Genomic DNA, 21394 nt, shown 5'->3' with positions numbered 1-21394 from the left:
CTATATACCCGTCCATATGATGGATGCAGCTGGTCTCATAGCTGCTCGTGTAGGGACACTAGGGATACAGTACAGATGCTCATTGGAGAATGAGTTCACTGATTGATCCGCTTACGGAATGCTAGATGGTTGATGATGCCTTATTGTCAGACATCGATTCCGTAGTCCTAGTGGTGTATCTGGTCCTTAGACTTGAGACACCAAGGATGTCCTGTATGAGTGATCCACTCTTTGATACCAGACTTATAGGTTTGACTGTCCCAGATCTAGTACAGTTGGTCATTGGGAGTGGTAGTCGACCTTACGAGGGCTATTGAGTATCGATAGAGGATCATCCACTCTCGGCGTTATGAGAAGAATATCCCATGTGTTCTTGCTCAGACAAATCCCTAGCCAGGGTCATTCGGGTTGAGAGAGAAAGAGTTCTCCGGGAGAATCCGATTAGAGCGAGACTCGAGTAGAAACCGTATGGGTCTGACAACACCATGCTCGATATATGGTCTCTGGGATATTAGATAGATGAGAGATTATAGGTACACGGTAACTGAGGATAGACAGGTCCAATGGATTGGATTCCCCTGTATCGTCTGGGGACTACAGCGTAGTGGCCTAGTACGTCCGTAGTCGATGAGTCAAGTGAATTATTACAGAGATAATAATTCACTGAGTTAGAAGGAGTTCTGACGGGTATGACTCACGGCTAGCTCGATATTGGGTCTAGAGGGTCACACACATATGGTAGGCATTGCGATAAGTAGAGGTTCGGATATGAGATATCCGACGGAGCCCTTATCTTATTGGATGCAGACCCAATACCCACTAGGGGAGGACCCATTAGGGTTTGATAGGGGACCTCTATAAATAGGAGGGATTCAGAGCATCATAGGCTAGAGCTTTTGCTTGCCTTTCCTATTCTCCTCTTCCTCTCCACCTCAGAGCAGGCCTGGAGTTTTGAGGAGCGTCGTCGCAACCCTGCTGTGTGGATCACCGCTAGAGAGGAGGACGCTTGACCTCCTTCACCCTCTCCTAAGGATCTGCAAGGAAACAGGGATATACGATCTCCTTAGGTAACACAACCTACTCTATACGCAGTTTTAAGTTTAGCGAATTTTGCGCACCAATCTTCGCACGACGACGAACATCTTTTTGGGAATCGGGGATTTTGTTTTCTTGTTCTTTCGCTGCGCATGTGATGTCGCCCCCATGATTTCCCAACATTATGTGTATCGCATTGCCATGATTCGCTCCACCATATCGCCTCCTGGTGATATCTCCATTGTATTCTGATCTTAGTGGGATGAACTCGAATTGTGATCCCTCCATGTGTGGTCTCTGCCAATACATCGCAGGGTCTTTTTCATCTTCGATTTTATTCGCTCCTTTGGCAATCGACCTTCATCCACCCACTCTTGGGTCACACCTAGATAAAGCACCGCTCCATGACAGTCCGTCACCTAGTAGCTCCCAAAGTCCACTGACTTTGTTGAAAATGGTGCACCATTATCTGGATCCTAGGCCTCTGCCCCTACTAGCATAATCTTCACTACGCATCGCTTCCTTTATGGCAACTTGAATGATAACACCGTTGCATATTATTCAAGAGTACCTACCTCCGCATCCTCTTGCCCCGTGCCAAGGCCTTATGAACCCAACTTCGCCTCCGTAAGTTGAGTTGCCTTAGTTCCTCCATCAAATACTTCTCCGAGATAAGGTGCATGTGCCCAGGAGCTCTCTTCGTCTTTGGCACAATGCAAGATGAGTCCGCTCCGTTAGAATGAAGGACCCATGGAACAACATGATCCTGCTCTTGCCTCCGCAAGAGTTCATGTCCTTGACCTCTGTCCAATGAAAGCACTATGCCTCCACTCCATGTTCCATCTTCTATGCTGGCTCCCTTCATGCGACTTGGATACTTCGCCAAGTTACACCCAAGCTGCTCCGCTCATCATTTGTTTGCATTGAGTTGATGGTGGCCTTTGCACCCACCATTCCACGGGTCAACCCTCCCTTGAGTCTGATCTCCATATCAACTTCAAGTGTGCCTTCATTTGTATTGCTTTGGGTTGCTCCCCACTTGTTCTCGCAATGCATTCTCTCAAGTGAGATCATGCGACAACTCCTTGCCGCTCGCTCGGTCCATTGAGCTTCGTGAAGTTATTGTTTTTGAGGTACTCCTCCTCAATATGTACAGTCTATTGCACATGATTCTCCCTCTGGAGAGTCAGGACTTATCCCTCCTACATATCTATCCTATTGGAGCAATATCTCTCTTCGTTTCGGAGACCACCATCCCCTTGGACTACGCTGATTTGCTGAACAAACTGCGTATTGTTCTGCCTCCTGCAAATGCACTTGCTAGATTGCGACTCCACGTCAATACAACCCCCACTGTACCACTTAAGTCCTAGCAATATGCTTAACTCACTGCACACTTCAGCCTCGTACGGACGTATCCTTCACATGCCGAAGAGAAAGTTTCAATACTTCATGACACTAAGTTTCGGTTGCCTTGGGATAGCCGCAAACATTCCATCGTTCGCATACAAGCCCATGCATGAGTACTGAATTCTTCGAGTTAGCAATTTCCCTCACCTCTGTGAGCTTTGCACAACTCTTTCGGTCACTGAGCAACTCATTCCACCTTTCATGGTCTTATTCTTTACCAAGCGCCTCGCTTGCCTTGAGCACCATCAAGTATAGTTGTCAACGTCGAGCCGTAGCTCGGACTCAGCCATCCCAACCTTTGTGCACTTCATATTCTTCCAAGCTTGCTTGTTCTCATGGTGCTTCTTGCACGAAGGGTTGACCATTCCTCTGAATACTAATCTCAGATGCCCACTTCTCCGAGCGAATTCTTTTCCCTACATCTCCATGCCTGTTTTCTCTCAAACGGTCACGCGTGTGCTAACTGCCATCAATGTAGCCTCGCTAGGTCCCCCACATTTACATGCCAAGTGTTTCTATGAGTGCTTATCCCGCTCTGATAGCATTTGTCATGGACTTAGCTGGTTTTGCCTAAGTTGTGCGGTACCCTTGCGTGTCCATTCGTAAAGGTCAGCCTCCCCGAAACCCCCCATGGTCCCTTAGGACCTACAAAAGAGAAAACGGGTTAAAGACAACACCTCACTCGGGATCCACAAGCAAACATTCCAGGAAATACTTCATAGACAATATAAATTATAAACAGACTTTACAAGCTCTGAACGGTTGCACAACAAAGGGTCAAAATGGTCCACTACAAACCGAATATCTCTCACGAATGTCTACATGACACGACCTTTATTTACAAGCCTAAGAAGACCACCAAACCCAACTAAAATGAGGCTGTTAATCCTTTGACTATTCCTCTATATGCTTGCAAAGCATGAACAAACAGAAAGACACAGGCATACATAAGTACTACATCAAACATCCTGTTTAGAACTTTGTCTGTGACAACAGGGTGAGTAACGATGAGATTAATGATGCACTTTTCATGGAGATAGGTGGTGTCACGATGAGAGCAGATCTTATCATCGTTAGAAGCGATCAAGCAACTGTATTGATGATGTCGATACTATCGAACATTAAAATTATATATTTTTTATTTTATATTTTCATCGATAAAACTGATATCGTTAGTGTAAATGAACATAGATATCAATATATATTTTAAAATACTAAAATACTAACATAGATGTAAATGATATCGTCCGTATAAAAACTAAATACTAAAGATAATTAACTAGACAATATATAATTAGCTTCTAGAAAGCATTGATCAATGTCAATGTCAAATACATTGATCAAATCAACGACAAAGGCATTGACCAAAGTCAATGTCTGTGCCATGTTTATAAGGGAAAAGGAAACCAATCACAAATTAACAGCGCACGGAAATAATCTCTTTAATTTGGATTCATTGAATGCATCCAAAGTTTACGCGACCGATGGTTGAGTTGGTTTCCCACTATCGCATCTTTGTGTGCGAGCATCTCTCTCTCTCTCTCTCTCTCTCTCTCTCTCTCTCTCTATGTTCCTCAGCCATTGAGGTGTATTTCTCTATATATAGCTCCAAACTGTATACACTTGAGCATGGCGATTTCTCTAGCTTCCTTGGCCATAACCTTACATGTTTGCGCCGACAGCTGCTTTCGCTACTCGCTCACCGAGCCTCCATGCACCGCCAGTGGCTACCTCCGTGGCAAGTCCCACAGCTGCAACACCGAGAACTACTCAGAATGCTGCAAAGATGGCGAGATGTACCCCCAGTACCAGTGCTCGCCGCCGGTGACCAGCTCTACGCCGGCGCAGATGATGATCGTCAGTTTCGCAATCAACGGCGACGGCGGAGGCCCAGGGGCGTGCGACGGTCAGTACCATAACGACACCGAGATGGCCGTTGCCTTGTCCACCGGATGGTTCGACGGCGGCAGCCGGTGCAACAGGAACATTCGAATCAGCGCCAACGGGCGGTCCTTGCTGGCGAAGGTCGTCGACGAGTGCAGCTCCGTCGAAGGCTGCGAAGCCGAGCAGAACTACACACCACCGTGTCCCAACAACGTTGTCAATGCATCTCCGGCGGTGTGGGACGCGTTGGGCATACCGGAGCTGCAGAGAGGGGATTACAATATTACTTGGTCAGATGCATGAAGAGAAGAGCATGCAACTACGAAATGCTCGACGAATACACGGAAGAAACTTGTGTGCAATTCCATTTTTATCTTTTATTTGACTTGCTTTCTAACTTAAGGATCGTAAATTTTCATATCATATTTATGTTATATCGACTCTATCAAATCGAGTTTGATCAACTTTGATCACAAATCAAGATCGAAGCCAAAATATCATTTCCTTCCTTACCCAGTGGAAAACTAGTCTCAATATTTTTATAAATGGTTTATTATTATGTTTTAATCATAATTAATGGATTATTATTATCATCATCATCATCAAAGACCCATCTCCCGGTCTAGAAGTTTCCAGTCCGCGCTTCGCTCTCCGACCCGACTCGGGGCCCTTTTGCACCCGATCTGCTCTTCTGCTTGAAGATGCGCGAAACCTCGCCCATGTCCGCGTCCGACGGCTAAGGATGCATGGTTGAACGGCGGATCTCAACCGCTTGAGAAAGCAGATCATTCTTCACTGAGCGGTTCGTCACTCTTCCGCTTCCGCGTCTATAAAAGTGGCCTCCCTTCTCCCGCCTCGGCATCTTGCCTTCTTTCCCATTTGTCATCTCGTTCGTTCTTGGACCTCGATCTTAATGGCGAACCCGGGCAGGTCTTCTGCTTCCGATGCGTAAGTTCATTGTTTCTTTTTGTTTCCCGCGTGTATTTCTTGGCGTTGTCGATTGGATTTCTCGAGGGTGTTTTGCATGAATGAGAGGCTGTCATCCGTTTCTCGAGGGTTTCGATTGGATTTCTTAGGGTGGAAATTGATGCAGCAAGGGTAAGAATTACACGGCGATCCTGGAGAAGAAGAAGTCGCCCATTCGTTTGATCGTAGACGAGGCGATCAATGGTGATAATTCGGTGGTATCGATGAATCTTGAGAGGATGCAGAAGTTGCAGCTATTTCGTGGTGATATTTCGTATCGTAGTCTTACTGTCCTACTCAATAGATATAGGATTTGTGTGGTTGCTAAGATAGAGTTACTGTGAAGGGATATGATTGTAACTGAACCCGGCTGACGGCCTTGAAAAAGATTAGGGTTCGAATAGGCAATGTTTGATTATGGTTGCATCTGGTTTTTGCAATTAGTTTTGTTAGTTATAATTTCCAGCTCTTAATTATATGAGCTTCAATTGCAATCACTAAAATTCATTCGTGGATTCATTTTCGTTTTTTCATTTGTTATTCATTTATTTTCTTGAGGGAAATGGGGATTTCCAGAATTCTTTGGAGATCTTAGACTTAGGTTGTGTTCAATTGAAAATTTAGGCTTTTAATCTAAGACAGTCTTTTCAATGTTTTTCTATAGGGAAAAAAGAGGAGGGATACAATTTGTATTGCTCTAGCTGATGATACATGTGATGAACCAAAGATCAAGATGAATAAGGTTGTTAGACCGAATCTCAGAGTGAGTCTGGGTAATATTGTCTCAGTCCATCGGTGCCAATATGTAAGTGTGTGAAGTGTGTTCGTATTCTTCCTATTGATGACACAATCTAAGGAGTTACAGGAAACCTCTTTGATGCATATTTGAAGTGTGAGTTTTTTTTCCTTCTATTATTTGATAAATTACACATCACAGCCACATTATGTTGTAGTTAAACATTAAATTTTTTACAATATTTTCACTGCAAATTTGTAGGTTGTTTTAGAATTGCAATTCATTGGAACCACCTGAGTGTCTTTGGCAACTTAAAGAAGTTTCTTGGAGTGAAGTTTGTCCGATCCCTATTAATGGGTTATAATCTGTTTTCATGATTTGTGGTTGCTTTAGCTAACTTATTGACTTGTTTATTTGCAGCATATTTTCTGGAGGCATACGCCCTGTTAGAAAAGGGGATCTTTTCCTTGTCCGAGGAGGTATGAGGAGTATTGAATTTAAAGTTAAGGAAACCGATCCTGCAGAGTATTGTATTGTTGCTGCTGACACAGATTTTCTGTGAGGGGGAACCTGTAAAAAGGGAGTACGAGGACAAACTTGATGAGGTGGGTTATGATGATGTTGGAGGAGTTAGGAAACTAATGGCTCAAATAAGAGAGCTAGTAGAGCTACCTCTTAGACACCCTCAATTGTTCAAGTCAATTGGTGTCAAGCCACCAAAAGGTATTTTGTTTTATGGACCGCCTGGTTCTGGGAAGATGCTGATAGCTAGGGTGGTTGCAAATGAGATGGGAGCCTTTTTCTTCTGCATTAATGGTCCAGAGATCATGTCAAAGCTAGCTGGTGAACATGAGAACAATTTGAGAAGGCTTTTGAAGAAGCAGAGAAAAATGCACCATCAATTATTTCTATCGATGAGATCGATTCCATTGCTCCTAAGAGAGGATAAGTTGAGAGACGTATAGTGTCTCAATTGCTGACGCTGATGGATGGGCTAAAACAGTATTGATCCAGCTCTTAGAATATTTGGTAGGTTTGTTTGAGAAATTGACATTGGAGTTCCAGATGAAGTAGGTCGCTTGGAGGTTCTTTGAATCCATACTAAGAACATGAAGTTAGCTGAAGATGTAATTGACCATTTCTTATGACCATTATTCTTTTAAATAATAAAACATTTTATCTTAATTTTTCATTGATGACAGTATTTCATGTAATGCAGGTTGATTTAGAAGGGATAGCTAAGGACACTCGTGGGTATGTTGGAGCTGACCTTGCCACTTTATGCACTGAGGCAGCTCTCCAGTGTAGACATGAGAAGATGGGCATAATATATTTAGAGGATGAATCGATTGATGCTGAGATTCTCAACTCAATGGCTGTTACAAACGAACATTTTAAGACTGCTCTTGGATCAAGTAATCCATCTGCGCTCCGTGAAACTGTAAGGCCACTTTTTAGTTGTTTTAAGTCTTAAAGACTATATTTTTTCTTGTTCTTTGAGTATGTTAATTCTAGGGTTGATATCTTTTAAGCTGCTGGTTGTTTGAAGGGTTGAACATGAGAAACCTTGACACTTAGAAATTCTTATTGTAGTTGAAATTTTCAATCAACTTCTATGCATTCAAACATTCAAATTGGTACATAAAGATGTGTGATTTGGCCTGGTATCCAAAGCCCAAAAAGAGCCCTACATGCTCTATGTCATGACAGGCTTATGCAATTAGGGCTGGAATATCTGTTTGTCCTTGAGATATTTTAACTTGAAATGTGATGGTTTCTTTATCAGGTTGTTGAAGTGCCAAATGTTACCTGGGATGATATTGGTGGGTTGGACAATGTTAAGAGGGAGCTGCAAGAGGTAGTTTGGTGAATAAGTTATGGTTTTTGCCTTTGCAAAATGCTTGATGGTGTTGCTTGTCTAACTCTTCTCCTTTTTCTTACAGACTGTGCAATATCTGGTTGAGCATCCTGAGAAGTTTGAAAAGTTTGGGATGTCCCCCTTCGAGGGAGTATTGTTTTATGGACCGCCTGGTTGTGGAAAGACCTTGTTAGCTACGGCCATTGCTAATGAATGCCAAGTGAATTTCATCAGTGTCAAAGGTCCTGAATTATTGACTATGAGGTTTGGTGAGAGTGAAGCAAATGTGTGTGAAATCTTTGACAAGGCTTCGTCAATCTGTGCCCTGTGTTCTCTTTTCTGATGAGCTTGACTCCACTGCAACCCAGGTTATCTATCCATTGTTTCTGTCTAACTTGTGTCATTCACTTGTATTTTCTATTCTTGATCATAATTTTTTCACTGCCACTGCAGAGAGGCAGCAGTGTTGGCGATGCAGGAGGTGCTGCCGATAGGGTTCTTAATCAGCTACTGACACAGATGGATGGCATGAATGGCAAGAAAACAGTCTTCATTATTGGGGCAACTAAAATGCCTGACATTATAGATCCTGTTTTGCTTAAGCCAGGCTGGCCGTCTTGACCAATTGATTTATATACCTTTACCAGATAAGGCCTCTTGATACCAAATATTTAAAGCTTGTTTGAGGAAGTCTTCTGTGTCTAAAGATGTTAACTTGAGGGCTCTTGCCAAGTACACTCAAGGATTTAGTGGTGCAGATATTACAGATATTTGCCAACATGCATGCAATTTTGCCATTAGAGAAAACATTGAAAAGGTAGGCTTTTTTTTTTTTTTGTATTTGTCATTTCCTTTCTGTTTTGACCATGGAATATAATTATTTGTGTGTGATAGATATTTCTGATATTGTATATTAAAAATGACAGCTGCAGCAGTAGCTTTCTTCTGTTATGTGCACCTTAATCTGATATGTTGCACATCAACTTGATAGTGTACATTCACTTGGCAAAACATGTGAGAAACAGCATCATTTTAATCTTAGTTCTTTTTTGGTTAAGCAATATATATACATTTTTAATTGTGTGTTTTATGCTTGGTCAAAATATGAGTTGTGTATATTATGTTACATAAGGAGATCACAACTTATTTTAAATCTGTTATGCCTAATTTCCATCAGCATTAGTCTGCGGATTGAAACATGATAATTAGTTGGTGGATTGTTGTGCTGTTTTATATACTTAACCCTTGCTCAAAAACTGGAGATAGAACATGAAAGCCTGCTTCCAGACCTTTTGACAAGGTCAAGAGCTTCTGCCTCCCAAGTGTATTTTGGTTATAGTAGCATTAATTGCTGATGGTACAAAATTTCCATTTCTACTAGGATATAGAAAGAGAAAGACGGAAAAGTGAGAATCCTGACGCAATGGAGGAAGATGAGGCTGATGAAGTACCAGAGATCAAAGCTGCTCATTTTGAAGAATCAATGAAGTTTGCTCGTCGGAGTGTCAGTGTTGCAGACATCCGGAAGTACCAGGCTATTGCACAGACCTTGCAGCAGACATCACACTGTGGCACTATGGAGATCTTTCATGTTTACTAGATCTCATTCGGGACTCAAGAAACGAATTTGATGGTGAAGGTTCTGAAGAATTCAATGGTATGGTTGCTCGCCAGTGATTTGTGTCCAAGGTAAACCTTTTCAGCTCTGTTCCAAATTATTGCTTTCATATATCAAGCTAAACCTTTTTGACTGGATATTAAAGTCCAGTCACACGTAAATTAAATATTAGAAAACGACAGGTTTCCTGCATTCTTCAATGCAAGATGTACTTCTGTGTCTCAAGGTTGTTGCTATTGTTTCGGGTGTTTGCTAAGATAACTGGTTAGGAATGTCACTTACAGGTATGTATCTGAAAACCCAGGTTGCTTCAATGGAGGCCAATCGGTTGATTTCGCACAGCTGTGCTTGCAGGTGGGTCGCCACAGATGCATGTCATTTACAAATGATGATAAATTTGAATTTTTGTACAGATACCTGTCCTGTTTGCTTGAATCATAGTAAATTGATCAAATCTAGGAGTATTAGCAAGCATAACTACTACAACTGGATCGGATTGGCCAGAAGAAAATTATGAATCGGTTCCGAGATAGGTCTGATATTTTATGAAGTGTAAGAATTTATGGGGTTAAACAATGGGTAAAATTTTCGAGATATTAAAAAGACTGATTAACATACCTTTGAAATCATGTTTAATCGGAAAAGAATATGCTTGACGAATATTAAAAATTAAAAATATCCTTTCAATCTTTTGCTTTCTCAATCACATAGTTCGATGTGAGGGAAGATGGCATCGATGTCAAACGAAAACCCCAAAGAATCGACAATAGATATAAACAGGTTAGAAGAGAAACATGGAAGAGCAGAAGTAAAACAAAAGGGATAAAAAGAAGAAAAATAAGAGAGAAGATAGCAGGTTGGGAAAAAGAGAGAACATGATATAATAAAGAGATAAGGAAAAATAAAAAATATATATATTAGAATATATTATCTTATAAGATCGCTTATTATGTGTTTTATATAATTTGTTCGATTGATTGATTCATCAAACCAACTAATGCCTCGATGTATCAAAACTTAGTCGAATGGATTATAGTTTAGTTATGATAATCAGGCAAATAAACATTAAAAAAAATTAGCAAATATTTCCCCCCTTAAGAAAAACCGCCGCCTCACGCCCCCTGTCGCACGTGACATCGAACCGGCGACCGTCGTCGCCAGCGTATCACTACCGTCTACCCCACGTGGGCCCCCCGGAAAGGGATTGCCGTCCACGTGCCACCATGCTTCCTTGTGCCTCTCGGACCCCAGTCCCATAATTCCAATCCGCCTTTCCCCCAGCCCCCTCGAGTCCGTTGCCGAAGCTAAGCAAAGCAAAGCAAACGCAGCGCAGAGCAGAGCAAAGGCGAACGCCGAGCGTGCTCCTTCAGCGTCTTCGTCCTCTCCCTCTCGCCTCCGTTGCTTCGCTCGGTTCCCTTGTCGGTCCTCCGCTTCCATCGCAAGTACCTCGAGGTGAGCCGGCCTTGGTTCCTCTTTCGTCCATTTTTGTCCTGCTCATGTTTTGTTCTTTTCTAGGAGAATGTTGTGGGGTTGGATGTCATGCTTTTGTAATGCCCGTTCTTTTTCGTGGTCGAATGTGTTTGATCATTGCTTTGGAGGAAATAGTGGTTCAGATATTCTACATGAAAGAATGAAATATGTCGTGATGATTCTTTAATGCTTACCTCTTTTCTGTTCCTGAAACGGGGATGTTCTTCAGCAGATATGTTATTGGAATATAAGTGGAACTAATACTGATTAGGCTCTTAGAGGGTGGAAGCTTAGAAGGTGGAATATGTTGAATTCTGGTGCATATGGTCGTCTCATGTAGGTGTGTCCACTAGTCCTCTGTTGTGACTGGGTATTGGAGTAGTCTATCTTTGATTAATTTACTCAGTTCGCGTATTTAGTGTGATAAGCTACTGCTCTGTCAAGCTCAACAGGAAGCTATCATGGAATGTCTTTACTAGTTACAAATTTATTCTTGGTTATCGTAATTCTTCTAATTCATCCATCCATATAACTGATGCATTAATATGACAAAATTTCTCTTAGTTATTTTAATTTTTTAATTTATCTAGATAACTGATGCATTAATATGACAAGTATGAACCAGTGGCTCAGAAAATATTTAGTACATCTATCCAACCTTTGAAGACCGATTCAACTTTTCTCTTGCTTCTAATGTGAAACTGAACTTTGTGTATTACAGTCCATGATGTGTCTTTAGTTGGTCCTTTCCTACTTAAACTATGATGTGCCTTTAGTCGGTCCTTTCCTACTTAAACTCATCGCGATACCCACCATATCTAATATTAGGCTTTCCTTATACCAATTGCCATGATTTGATTGAATGAGATAATTGACACATTGTCTTGGTCTTATAACTATGTGATCCAAAATGCTTAATCTGTCTGTGTTAATGATGGTACACTCATGCGGTACTTATATACCAACTCACGTTTCTCCCACTTTCGACGTGAAACTAAACTAGGGGTGTTTATATTTCATTCAGTTGCAATTAAGACATAGATGAGAATATCAAAATTGAGTCATGATAGACTAAACGGGGATGTTCTCCTCATTATACCCATTAAGACATTTGATCTATCCAGGCTTTTAAGCTTATTGCTGTGATTTTAGCTCTCAAACTGATTTAGTCTGTTTACTTGACCAAATCTAGACCCATTGCCGCCACTAGCTCCCGAGGTTTACATGTGGACATGTTTGCTTATGGGATATGTGTCCTAAAAACATTACAATGATTCTGAGTGTTGTATAAACAAAATTACCTATTTCTACATGTGGTAGTTATGATGAAAAGTTTAGCTGTTAGAGTGATTTCTCTTTTTAATTTTGCAGTTTATTAGGATTGGTGGAACTACTAATTGCACTTCCATATTTATGGAAATTGTGGAAGTTGTGCATGATGATTGCAAGGATGGCATGGTGAAATGTGCCATAGAAGATGGGTGGGTGAAGCCAAGCATGTACCAAAATAACTTCACTTGTAAGCCTGTTCAGGTTTGTAAGTGTCCTTGAAACCAATGAGGAATGTTTCATTTCTTCTATCTACTTATTGTCTCCCTCTTGTCTTATTGTTTCTGTGATTTTAAATCTTAATCTTAGGTCTCATCTGACATTCTTCTCGTATATTTTGTCAAGATTTTTGAATGCATAGATGGAGATCTATTATCCTTTTTGTTAAAGGTCTGTATACTTAAATCCAATGTATGCAATTTCGAATAATACTGCCCGGTACGGGCGGTACGTATCGGTCCGTCAGCTTACCAGTACACGGATCGCCCGTTACCGAGCGGAATGAAAAAAAAAAAAATATATATATATATATATATATATTTTTAATATATAAATATTTTATAAAAGGCGACGCGACGTTGCCTTATATATATATATATATATATATATATATATATATATATATATATATATATACACCGCTCGGTAGTCAGTTTCGTACCATATCGAGCGAACGTCGAAACTCCGGTACAGTACGAAATTACATACCTTGCTTAAATATCTTTGGGACACTTGGTTGGATTGAGAGATGACTATGATTGTGTATGAATCACCAATGAACTAAGCTGTAAAGTGGGAACCTTTGGCATTGACTATAATTCCAAAATTCATCTAGTCTTAGACTGAAACGGCGAATGCAAAATTGTGAATTGTATGCATAATATTTTTGTTGTGTAACAATTAGCAAAAACCAAGGAGTCAATGTGAACAAATAATATCTTGCATTTTCCTAAGAGGTAAATGGTGTATTGCTATTCTGCATGACTAGTTGCCCTAAGCTAGGTGCTTTACTTAGTTTGAACTTGTGGAGGGCTGTTGCAGGCCAGGTTGAGTGAAAAACTGATTGGTTGTCCTAAGGTAGGTGCTTTAGTTCTTAGTTTGAGCTTGCTATTTTTAATCATTACAGAGGGCTGGTGCAGGCCAGGTTGAGTGAAAAACTGACTGGTTGTCCTAAGGAAGGTGCTTTAGTTCTTAGTTTGAGCTTGCTTTTTTAAAAATCATTTCAGAGGGCTGGTGCAAGCCAGGTTGAGTGAAAAACCGCCCCAGCCTCACCACTTGTAAATCCCATCCCATCTTTGTGGATTCCAACCTGGGTTAATGAACATGATGTCATCTCCGATCCATACAAAAATTGATAGTATTAATTTTTTGCCTGCCCAAATGTGAATAAATAATGGAAATATATTTAGTATATATATATTGTTTATAATAGTAATATAAAAGGAAAAGTAGTTTATATAATTCTACTAGGATGGCTTTTTTATGTGAGATAGGGAGGGCAAGGATCAGGCACGTTGGGTTTGGGGAGTTTAATGATTTTGTTCCAGTCTCGAGTAGACTCACCTTGTGAAAATTATGTTCTGATTTCACTGTCATCCCTCTCAAAGTTAAACAAATAAGACCTGATGCATTTCAGATCTGGGCTGAAATTGCAACTTCTAATTTACCCAATTGAGTTAGTATACTTGAGACCAACTTGAAAATTGACATCTCCAATACACACCTAATTGAACTCCCGAGAAAAATTATTATGTCAATAAGTTTCCACTTGTTTGATTTATTCTGTTTTCTTGTTTCAAAGTTCTCTTGCTTTCAGAAATAGCAGACATCTTGGTTGGGAGTCAACTAGGAATATTTTGATTACTGCACTATATATTATTGTGAGAATTTCTAAATAATAAAATTATAGTTGTTAACCCTTTCGTAGCTGGACTGGTTTATTCAAGTTGCCTTGCCCCCCTTAGAACTTGATTTGAATCTCATTTCCTATATTGGGATCATAGGAACTTGTATCGGTGATTTCTAGTTGGCTTGCCCACTGTAGAACTCGGGGTGACACTCATTGCTAAATTGGAATCCTGGGAGTTTGTGTGTATGATTCTTTCTATGACCACTTCCTTGCACCTGGTCTGACACTTGCCTTTACTGCTATATGTTTTGCTAATAAACTTCAAATCTAGAGATTTAATAGTAGTCATGTGAATGATATCTCTTATAATTTCTCAAAAAAGCCCAACACTTGATAGCGCTTATTGATTTTGGAATCTTATATTTGTTGGGGAGACGAGAATTCCAAAAACTAAAAGAAATTGTAGAGATCAACAATCAAGAATATACCAGAAAGTCGACGTAAGATTGAATATGGTTTGGTAACTCCCGTCTACATCCATGGAGAAAAACTAAATTATTCACCATGTGAAATCAATTACAATACCTTGAGTTACCCATTCTCAAGCACAAATTTCCTTGTAGACCCTCTTACATAAAACCTCGAAGAATTTGCACATTTTCTCTTATTTGAAAACTCTAGAGAGTACTATCTTTAGATATCCTAGATAAACCTAAGAGTACTAAAAGTATTCCTCACATCTTGCTCTTATCCCGCTAAAACCTAAAGATACATGAGATATTTATAGAAGAACCAAACCCTAAGTAAATGGTTTTCTTTTTCACGGGAACGCCTTCTTGTACTAGGGTTCCTTATCTCATTGGGATACTGGCTTTAGGAATCATAAAATACTTGTCAATCCCAACCATCTCTCTCTTGGTGAGTATTTTGTTTACTTTTGTGCCTTGTGAAGAGAATATACTTTTGCTCCACACCCCTTTCAATCTTCGTCGTTCATCCTTATTGAATCTCTGACCACTGGATCTTTTTGGGTCTAAAACCACTTGTTGGGGAGGGAGAGGAGAATTCTGAAAACCAAACCAAATTGTATAGATCAACAATCAAGAAGATACCAAAAGGCAAACACAAGATTTAACGTGGTTCGACAATTCCCGCTTACATGCACCATGTGAAATCAATTACAAGACCTTAGTCTTTCTCCACTCAAGCATATATTTCTTTGCAGACCCTCTCACATAAACCCTTGAAGAATTTATATTTTTTCTCTTGTCCTCTCTAGAAACTCTAGAGTACCCTCTCTAGATGCCCTAGAAAAACCTAAGAATTCTAAAAGTATTCTTCGTATCCTACTCCCCACTCCCCCTTTAAACTAAAACATAGAGATACATGAGATATTTATAAAAGAACCAAACCCCAATTAGTAGGGTTCCCTTCCTTCACAAGAACTCTTTCTTGTACAGGAATTCCTTATCCCACTGGGACACTGGCTCCACGAATCCCAAAGTACTTACCAATCCCAACAATATCTATATCTAGCATTTACTCAAAATTAGAGAAATTTCTCGTGTATTTTTATGAAAACACAGCTAAGAATGATATGTTGGTACTAGGTTTAGTATGATCTTTTGTCCTTCTTAAATTCTGAACTTGTAATCAACCAGGTTGTAATTATTTTTTCCATCTTGAATCTATTACAGGATGAAATTCATGGTGTACTTTTTCCTGCCTCAGAAGATGAAGCAATGGAGGTTGAGCATTTACTTTTGGAGCCACAAATTGAAAAAGATTTAAGCAACAATATCATGCTTATGGGCTCAGAGCATTCTAAAGAGTGCCTAGCTATCGAAGATTTTACATTTGCAGTTGATTACACAGATTGTAAAGCAGATTTTGGTATGATTATTGCTAGATGTGTTAAAAGTTTATTTATCTCCTAGTTTATGTTTTGATGGAGTGATTTTTTTTGTGATTGCTAAAATTTTTATTAAATAGTAGTCTTTTTTTCAGTTTGTTCTATATTTGTGTGTGTGTTTGTAAATTATTATGTTTTCCTGTAATCATGTGACTTCATGTGGTTTTTATATGTGGTTTCTTAGCTTTGAGTTGCTGCGTAGATGCAAGTAACTTTTCATCTTATATTCTGCTGTAAATTGCCTTTGCCTTTTAATTTTGTTTCTTTTTTACATGATGTCGGCAATCTCTTCATTGCACAGTGACAATTTGCAACAAGAATCCGTGCCTCCTCCAACTTCACGGTTTTAGTTATCAATGCTTTAAGGATGAAACACTCGAATAAAGTCCCTTCTGCTGTTTATTCTCTTCTCTAGTTTCATTATATGTGTATTGATGTATGTGTACAGTGTACTTATATGCAATTTCCTTGCAGGAAAAAATTATTCTGATGCTGCACTGATTCAGAAACATGAGGTGAAGTGTTCAGTGTTCATCGTAGCTCAAGATGTTTACACTTAGAGACTATTTTCTTGAATAAAGATTAAGAATTGTGGGAGATGAAGTGCAAATACCTTTTGTTTGTATTAGTTTGCAATCTTGGGTTTTGCTCTACTTTAATTGTTCAAGGAATCTTTGCACTTGTACATTTTAAACCTTGTGATACATGGTAGTGTGTTTTTTGCAGTTTGTTGATAGCATGCTCCAGGGAGTTAATGAAGGGAATCTTCATGGACAAAGCAATTTCTGCAGCATCTGTCCTGAACTTTTTTGGGGTACCTCTCTTTTGGTACATTTCTTGTTATATTGGAGCTCTTAAATTAGGCTGCTGCTTATAATTTTCCCCCTTATCTTTTTTTGTTTATTCAGATAATGACTGTGCAGAAAGCCTTCAGGTTAAATGTGCTTCCCAGTACACATCATGTATTAGAAATTTCAGATCAGATTTGCAAACCAAAAGCATTGGAATACATAGTGATGCTGGAGAATTCTCAGACTTGTCAAATGCTCTTAATTCTCCATATGATGCTGCTACGCCTGCTCGAGATGCATTTTTGTTCGATGATGTAAGCACCGATCAACTTCCTGATGTGTTCAGAAGCACTTTGGGATGGGGTACATCAGTGGAGGACAAGCAGTCTCTGGAGCATCATATACTCTTTGAATTGCAGAACCTGACTGAAATTAACAAATTTTCCAGTCCCTCGCAATGCAGTTCTATGCCAAATGAGATTGATGATGAAACAATATGGATACCAAAAAATCTTTTTGAAGAAGTGTCTAGTCCATTCGGAAGTATATTTGATACCACCAAACTGGTGGTTGGAATAGGTGCTGAGAAGCCAGTGCAGTGTGGTAGGGATGTTCGAGTGGGAAATTTTTCTGAGGCACACAAGACTCATTTGGGAGATGAAGACAGTGCAGTTATAACAAATAAGAGATTACGCAAACCTACTCGAAGATATATTGAAGAAACATCAGATTTGAAATCCAGATGCTGCAGAGAAACTAGAGGTAAAATTTCTTGTGCTAGAACAGTTGATCATTTATTGGTAGAAACTGGTAGGACAATGGTTTGACCAAGAGTCCGATGCAGGTTTAGTTATTCAGAAACAAAGAGGTCTGCATGCCTCCAGAGTTCAGCGTCGGAAAAATGCCGCAGTTATGGTGAGATATCCTTTCCATGAAGTGGTAAATTCTCTGCCGAGTCTTCCTGCATTACTAGTGATTCTCTTGAACTCTCATGGTTTGCAGTATGCTTCATTTCATTGCAGTTATTTTCTGAAGCTTTTAGTTAAGCACAAAATTTACTAATCATTATATCCAATATATATTACCATGTAGCATTTGAAGATCCCAAGACCCCAACCTTTTTTGAATTGCATATATATATGCACTGGAAGATACGCAATGTCATATATTTGGGGTCTCAGAAATCAAAACATTTGTTTGTTAAGTACCTTTGTTGTTTCTAGCTTTTTATTTTATGGCCACTAATCAGAACCTTCCATCCAGGGAAATGAGACTATAATAAGCGAGGATGAATTCTTAACTGCCGATGAATCTAGAGCAACATATGCTTTAAGGTTTCCAAAGTCTGAGTTACGAAATAATGCATCAGAAGACTGGACCAGAACAGTTAGAAATGAGAAAAGTGGGATTAGAAGGAAACATCATAGACTTTGGACACTTCCAGAAGTGATGAAGCTCATTGAAGGTGTCTCCCATTATGGAGTTGGCAGATGGACTGATATCAAGAGGCTCTTATTCGCAACATCTGCTTTCCGCACATCTGTGGATCTCAAGGTCCTTATGAATCAATCATATGATCAATTCTTCTTAATGAAAAGTTTTTTGTTGATTAAAAGAAAATCTTTGTTGATTTTAGAATTGCTTCACTTTACAGGATAAATGGAGAAACCTTTTGAGAGCTAGTGCTGCTCAGTTACATGACAGAAAGCAGGTAAGAGTTGTGTTTTTTATTCCAATGTCTGAGAAGAGATCTAAAACTATGCTTTATGACATAAATGTTCCTTGCTTATAAGAGGTGCTTAACTTCTCTCTTTGCGTGTCTTCTGCAACTATAGAGACTTATGATTTACATAGACGAGGGATCAAAGTTGTTTGGTCTCTGTGAACTATCTGGTTGGAAATAAATAAGCAGTTAGTAAACTGAATTAAGTACTAAAAGGGTAATTATGAACATCTATTAGTTAATTGTACTTGTGTTCTTGGAGAGAGGATGATAGCATGGCTTGCTAAAAGCATGTTTTGCAGTTAGATTATGTACATTGATGCAAGTTCAGAGTCTGCAAGATTGGGATAAAAGATCACCTAGGGATTAATATGGTTGGGATTGAGATTGACAGTATCAGGTCAATGAAAAAGTAATTTGAAAATTTTAAGATATAAATTATCATAGAAGTAAAACACTTGGAAAAATAAAAAAAAAGAACAGAATTTAAGAAAAAAATGACAGTATTATATTGTAAAAAATACTTTTACTTTCATGTTAAGATGTTAAACTTTTCACAGAGAATTATGATACTAAAATGTAAAAGATATGATTTATGTACAAGTAACAGTTAGAATAGTTGGAACAGTTCATTAAAAAAACCTCTGATAGATTTAGTAGAAAAATGTTAAATGTATCATACAAAGATATTATTAGATCGTAACAACTGTAACATGTTAAGTGTAATTCTGGAGGCACTCACTCTATAAGAATTATAACCTGGTATATTGCAATTGTAAAATCATAACAGTGTATGCATATTGAAAGCTCTTCTTTTACAATCGCATCTTGCTCCCATGTGGCCAATCCTAAAGAGTTGGGTAGATTCTGTTTGTTATTTTCATTTATACTCTTGAGGAAGATGATTGTTGTACATGTTCCTCGAACTTTCTTGCTTCTTTCAGTTTATTGTCTAAGCATTATTTTCACTTTTATAGTTGCTTTAGGTAGAAGGAATAATATTCTTGCACTAAGCACCTATTGGTGGTTCGAGTAGAAGGCCTGTATCTTAACATTGAGCTTATATTGATAACCTGAGCTTTATTATGCTTACAGCTGAGTATCTGTATCTGTCTCTATATTTCAATACTGTGTATAAGTTTCTTTCTGAGATGGTCCTATTTGCATAGATCCTGAATTCACAATTATTTGTCATTGCATATATGTAAGGCATACATTCATGATCTATATATAATACGAACCCCAAAAGTGTTGATGCAGACACTTGTTTGCTCATGTTTTGTTCAATCATTTGTCAGTGTTACACTGTCCAGTTGCATTTTATCCCCAATGACTCGTCACTTTGGAGGTGTCCGATATTTGTTGATGGAAACTTGTCTGTCTATATTCGTCAAAGCATTGCAAAATTTCTTTACGTTCTGGGCATCAATTTGTTTATAATCATTTTGCGCTTTGGTGTTAATAAATTATATGTCGTCTGACACTATTATGTATGCTGTCATTGTTAAGCATTTGAATCAGGTGGAAAATTTTCATGAACGTAATTACTGGTGAAGTAGATCATTTTTCTGAATTGGTTCGAGAATGTGATCAATTTGCTACAGTTTTGTGGAGGTTTTGATATCATTAGAGATATCCTTAACACAGTATCTTTCTAGGTTGGGCCACACAAGAAACATGTGACACTCCCCATACCACAATATGTTATGCGACGCATTAGGGAGTTATCTGCCATTCATCCGTACCCAAGGGAGCGAAAGCCAAGAGCACAGCTGATTTCAAGCAATCCAGTCTTCAGCCGCAGCAATGACAATTCCAGTAGCGGCGGCGACGATGAACTCACAGAAGAAACATAGTCTCACATAGCAGAGACACTAAGTGGCTGTCTCTTTTTTGTTTCTTGCTTACCGAAAATTTACCTTCACTTTCAACATAATACATATTGCCAACTTTGTACAAGTAATGTTCTTCAATCGATCGGAGTGCAATGGGAATAGAAATGCTCCTCAAAATTGGTGGAGGAGACCGAGGGTTTCGGTTTTCTTTTAGTGCTTACAATAACCATGTCCTCCACAGCATGCTGTGACTCGCAAACAAATCGATTGACCGATCCTGCTGCCAACATGCAATGTTAATGCAATCGTGGTACATTAGCTTTTGGTGTTTTTGTTGTTTACAACATGCAGTGTTAATGCAATTGCAACGCAGCAGCTTTTGGGGTTCGCAAGGCGATGCCAACAACGGAGTAATTCTATTACAAGTCTAAAAGGTTTCAATATCATGAGAGGCTTCGAAGACTTGCAAACACATTCAAGATTTAATATCCCTTCATTATTACTACTCTTAAAAGATATACACATTAACAGAATCAGAAGATTAAGATAGATGTGGTACATGCCACATGGGTAAATGCCCATTACAAGTCTCGTCGACGTTGATTTCGAATGGTAGGGGCTTCAAAGAGCCATCCTCTAAATCATATACCCCTGATCTAATATATCCATTCCAACTATACTGAGGATAGATATAGACAGTGTCATGTTTTCCACGAGGGTATTGGGTAGTTGTGCACGAGATGGAGCGACAAGTATTACCTATGAAAAGTATGTGCTCACCTAAGCTCTTTGCCTCCTCTAGCAACATAAGTTGATGATTCAACTTAGAGATATCGATCTTGTTTAGATGATACTGAAATATATTGATAGAACTCCTTATATATTTGCTTGTAAAGACTACAAGTTCTCCAGATAACTCAGCAAAACAATTAGGCCCATGTCTCAAATCCCCTTGAGGACCGATAACAATCACTTTCT

The 21394-nt window shown here is 39.2% G+C and overlaps 2 protein-coding genes and 1 pseudogene across 4 annotated transcripts; all 3 read left to right on the top strand.

Moving 5' to 3' along the window:
* Positions 1–4074: 4074 nt before the first annotated feature.
* Positions 4075–4812, top strand: LOC103985058 (putative ripening-related protein 4). Its single transcript, XM_009402673.3, has one exon. It carries the CDS (start codon positions 4075–4077, stop codon positions 4630–4632), a length of 558 nt encoding a protein of 185 aa, XP_009400948.1. The 3' UTR covers positions 4633–4812.
* Positions 4813–5052: 240 nt separating this feature from the next.
* On the top strand, positions 5053–10109 carry LOC103985057 (cell division control protein 48 homolog D-like; annotated as a pseudogene).
* A 657-nt stretch (positions 10110–10766) lies between these two features.
* On the top strand, positions 10767–20629 carry LOC103985056 (uncharacterized). Of its 3 annotated transcripts, none has more exons than XM_065108651.1 (10): positions 10767–10959; positions 12349–12510; positions 15853–16048; positions 16542–16582; positions 16794–16881; positions 16976–17620; positions 17703–17773; positions 18122–18412; positions 18513–18569; positions 20240–20629. In XM_065108651.1, the coding sequence occupies exons 2-10, from the start codon at positions 12391–12393 to the stop codon at positions 20435–20437; spliced, it is 1707 nt and encodes a 568-aa protein (XP_064964723.1). In that variant the 5' UTR covers positions 10767–10959; positions 12349–12390; the 3' UTR covers positions 20438–20629. The 3 variants fall into 3 exon arrangements, with proteins under 3 accessions (XP_064964723.1, XP_064964722.1, XP_064964724.1); XM_065108650.1 differs by having other exon boundaries at positions 17703–17797; XM_065108652.1 differs by lacking the exon at positions 10767–10959 and having other exon boundaries at positions 12389–12514; positions 17703–17797.
* Positions 20630–21394: the final 765 nt, after the last annotated feature.

The sequence above is a fragment of the Musa acuminata genome, chromosome BXJ2-5 (assembly GCF_036884655.1).
Source record: "Musa acuminata AAA Group cultivar baxijiao chromosome BXJ2-5, Cavendish_Baxijiao_AAA, whole genome shotgun sequence".
Lineage (NCBI taxonomy): Eukaryota > Viridiplantae > Streptophyta > Magnoliopsida > Zingiberales > Musaceae > Musa > Musa acuminata.
The sequence above is the reverse complement of the archived record's forward strand: the minus strand, read 5'-3'. Positions and strand labels throughout refer to the sequence as shown.

Coding starts and splice junctions, on each gene's coding strand:
- LOC103985058 (XM_009402673.3), top strand. CDS start 4,075: ATGGCGATTTCTCTAGCTTCCTTGGCCATAACCTTACATGTTTGCGCC.
- LOC103985056 (XM_065108650.1), top strand. CDS start 12,391: ATGGAAATTGTGGAAGTTGTGCATGATGATTGCAAGGATGGCATGGTG. Junction 16,049..16,541: donor AGATTGTAAAGCAGATTTTG/GTATGATTATTG, acceptor ATTTCCTTGCAG/GAAAAAATTATTCTGATGCT. Junction 16,583..16,793: donor CACTGATTCAGAAACATGAG/GTGAAGTGTTCA, acceptor TGTTTTTTGCAG/TTTGTTGATAGCATGCTCCA.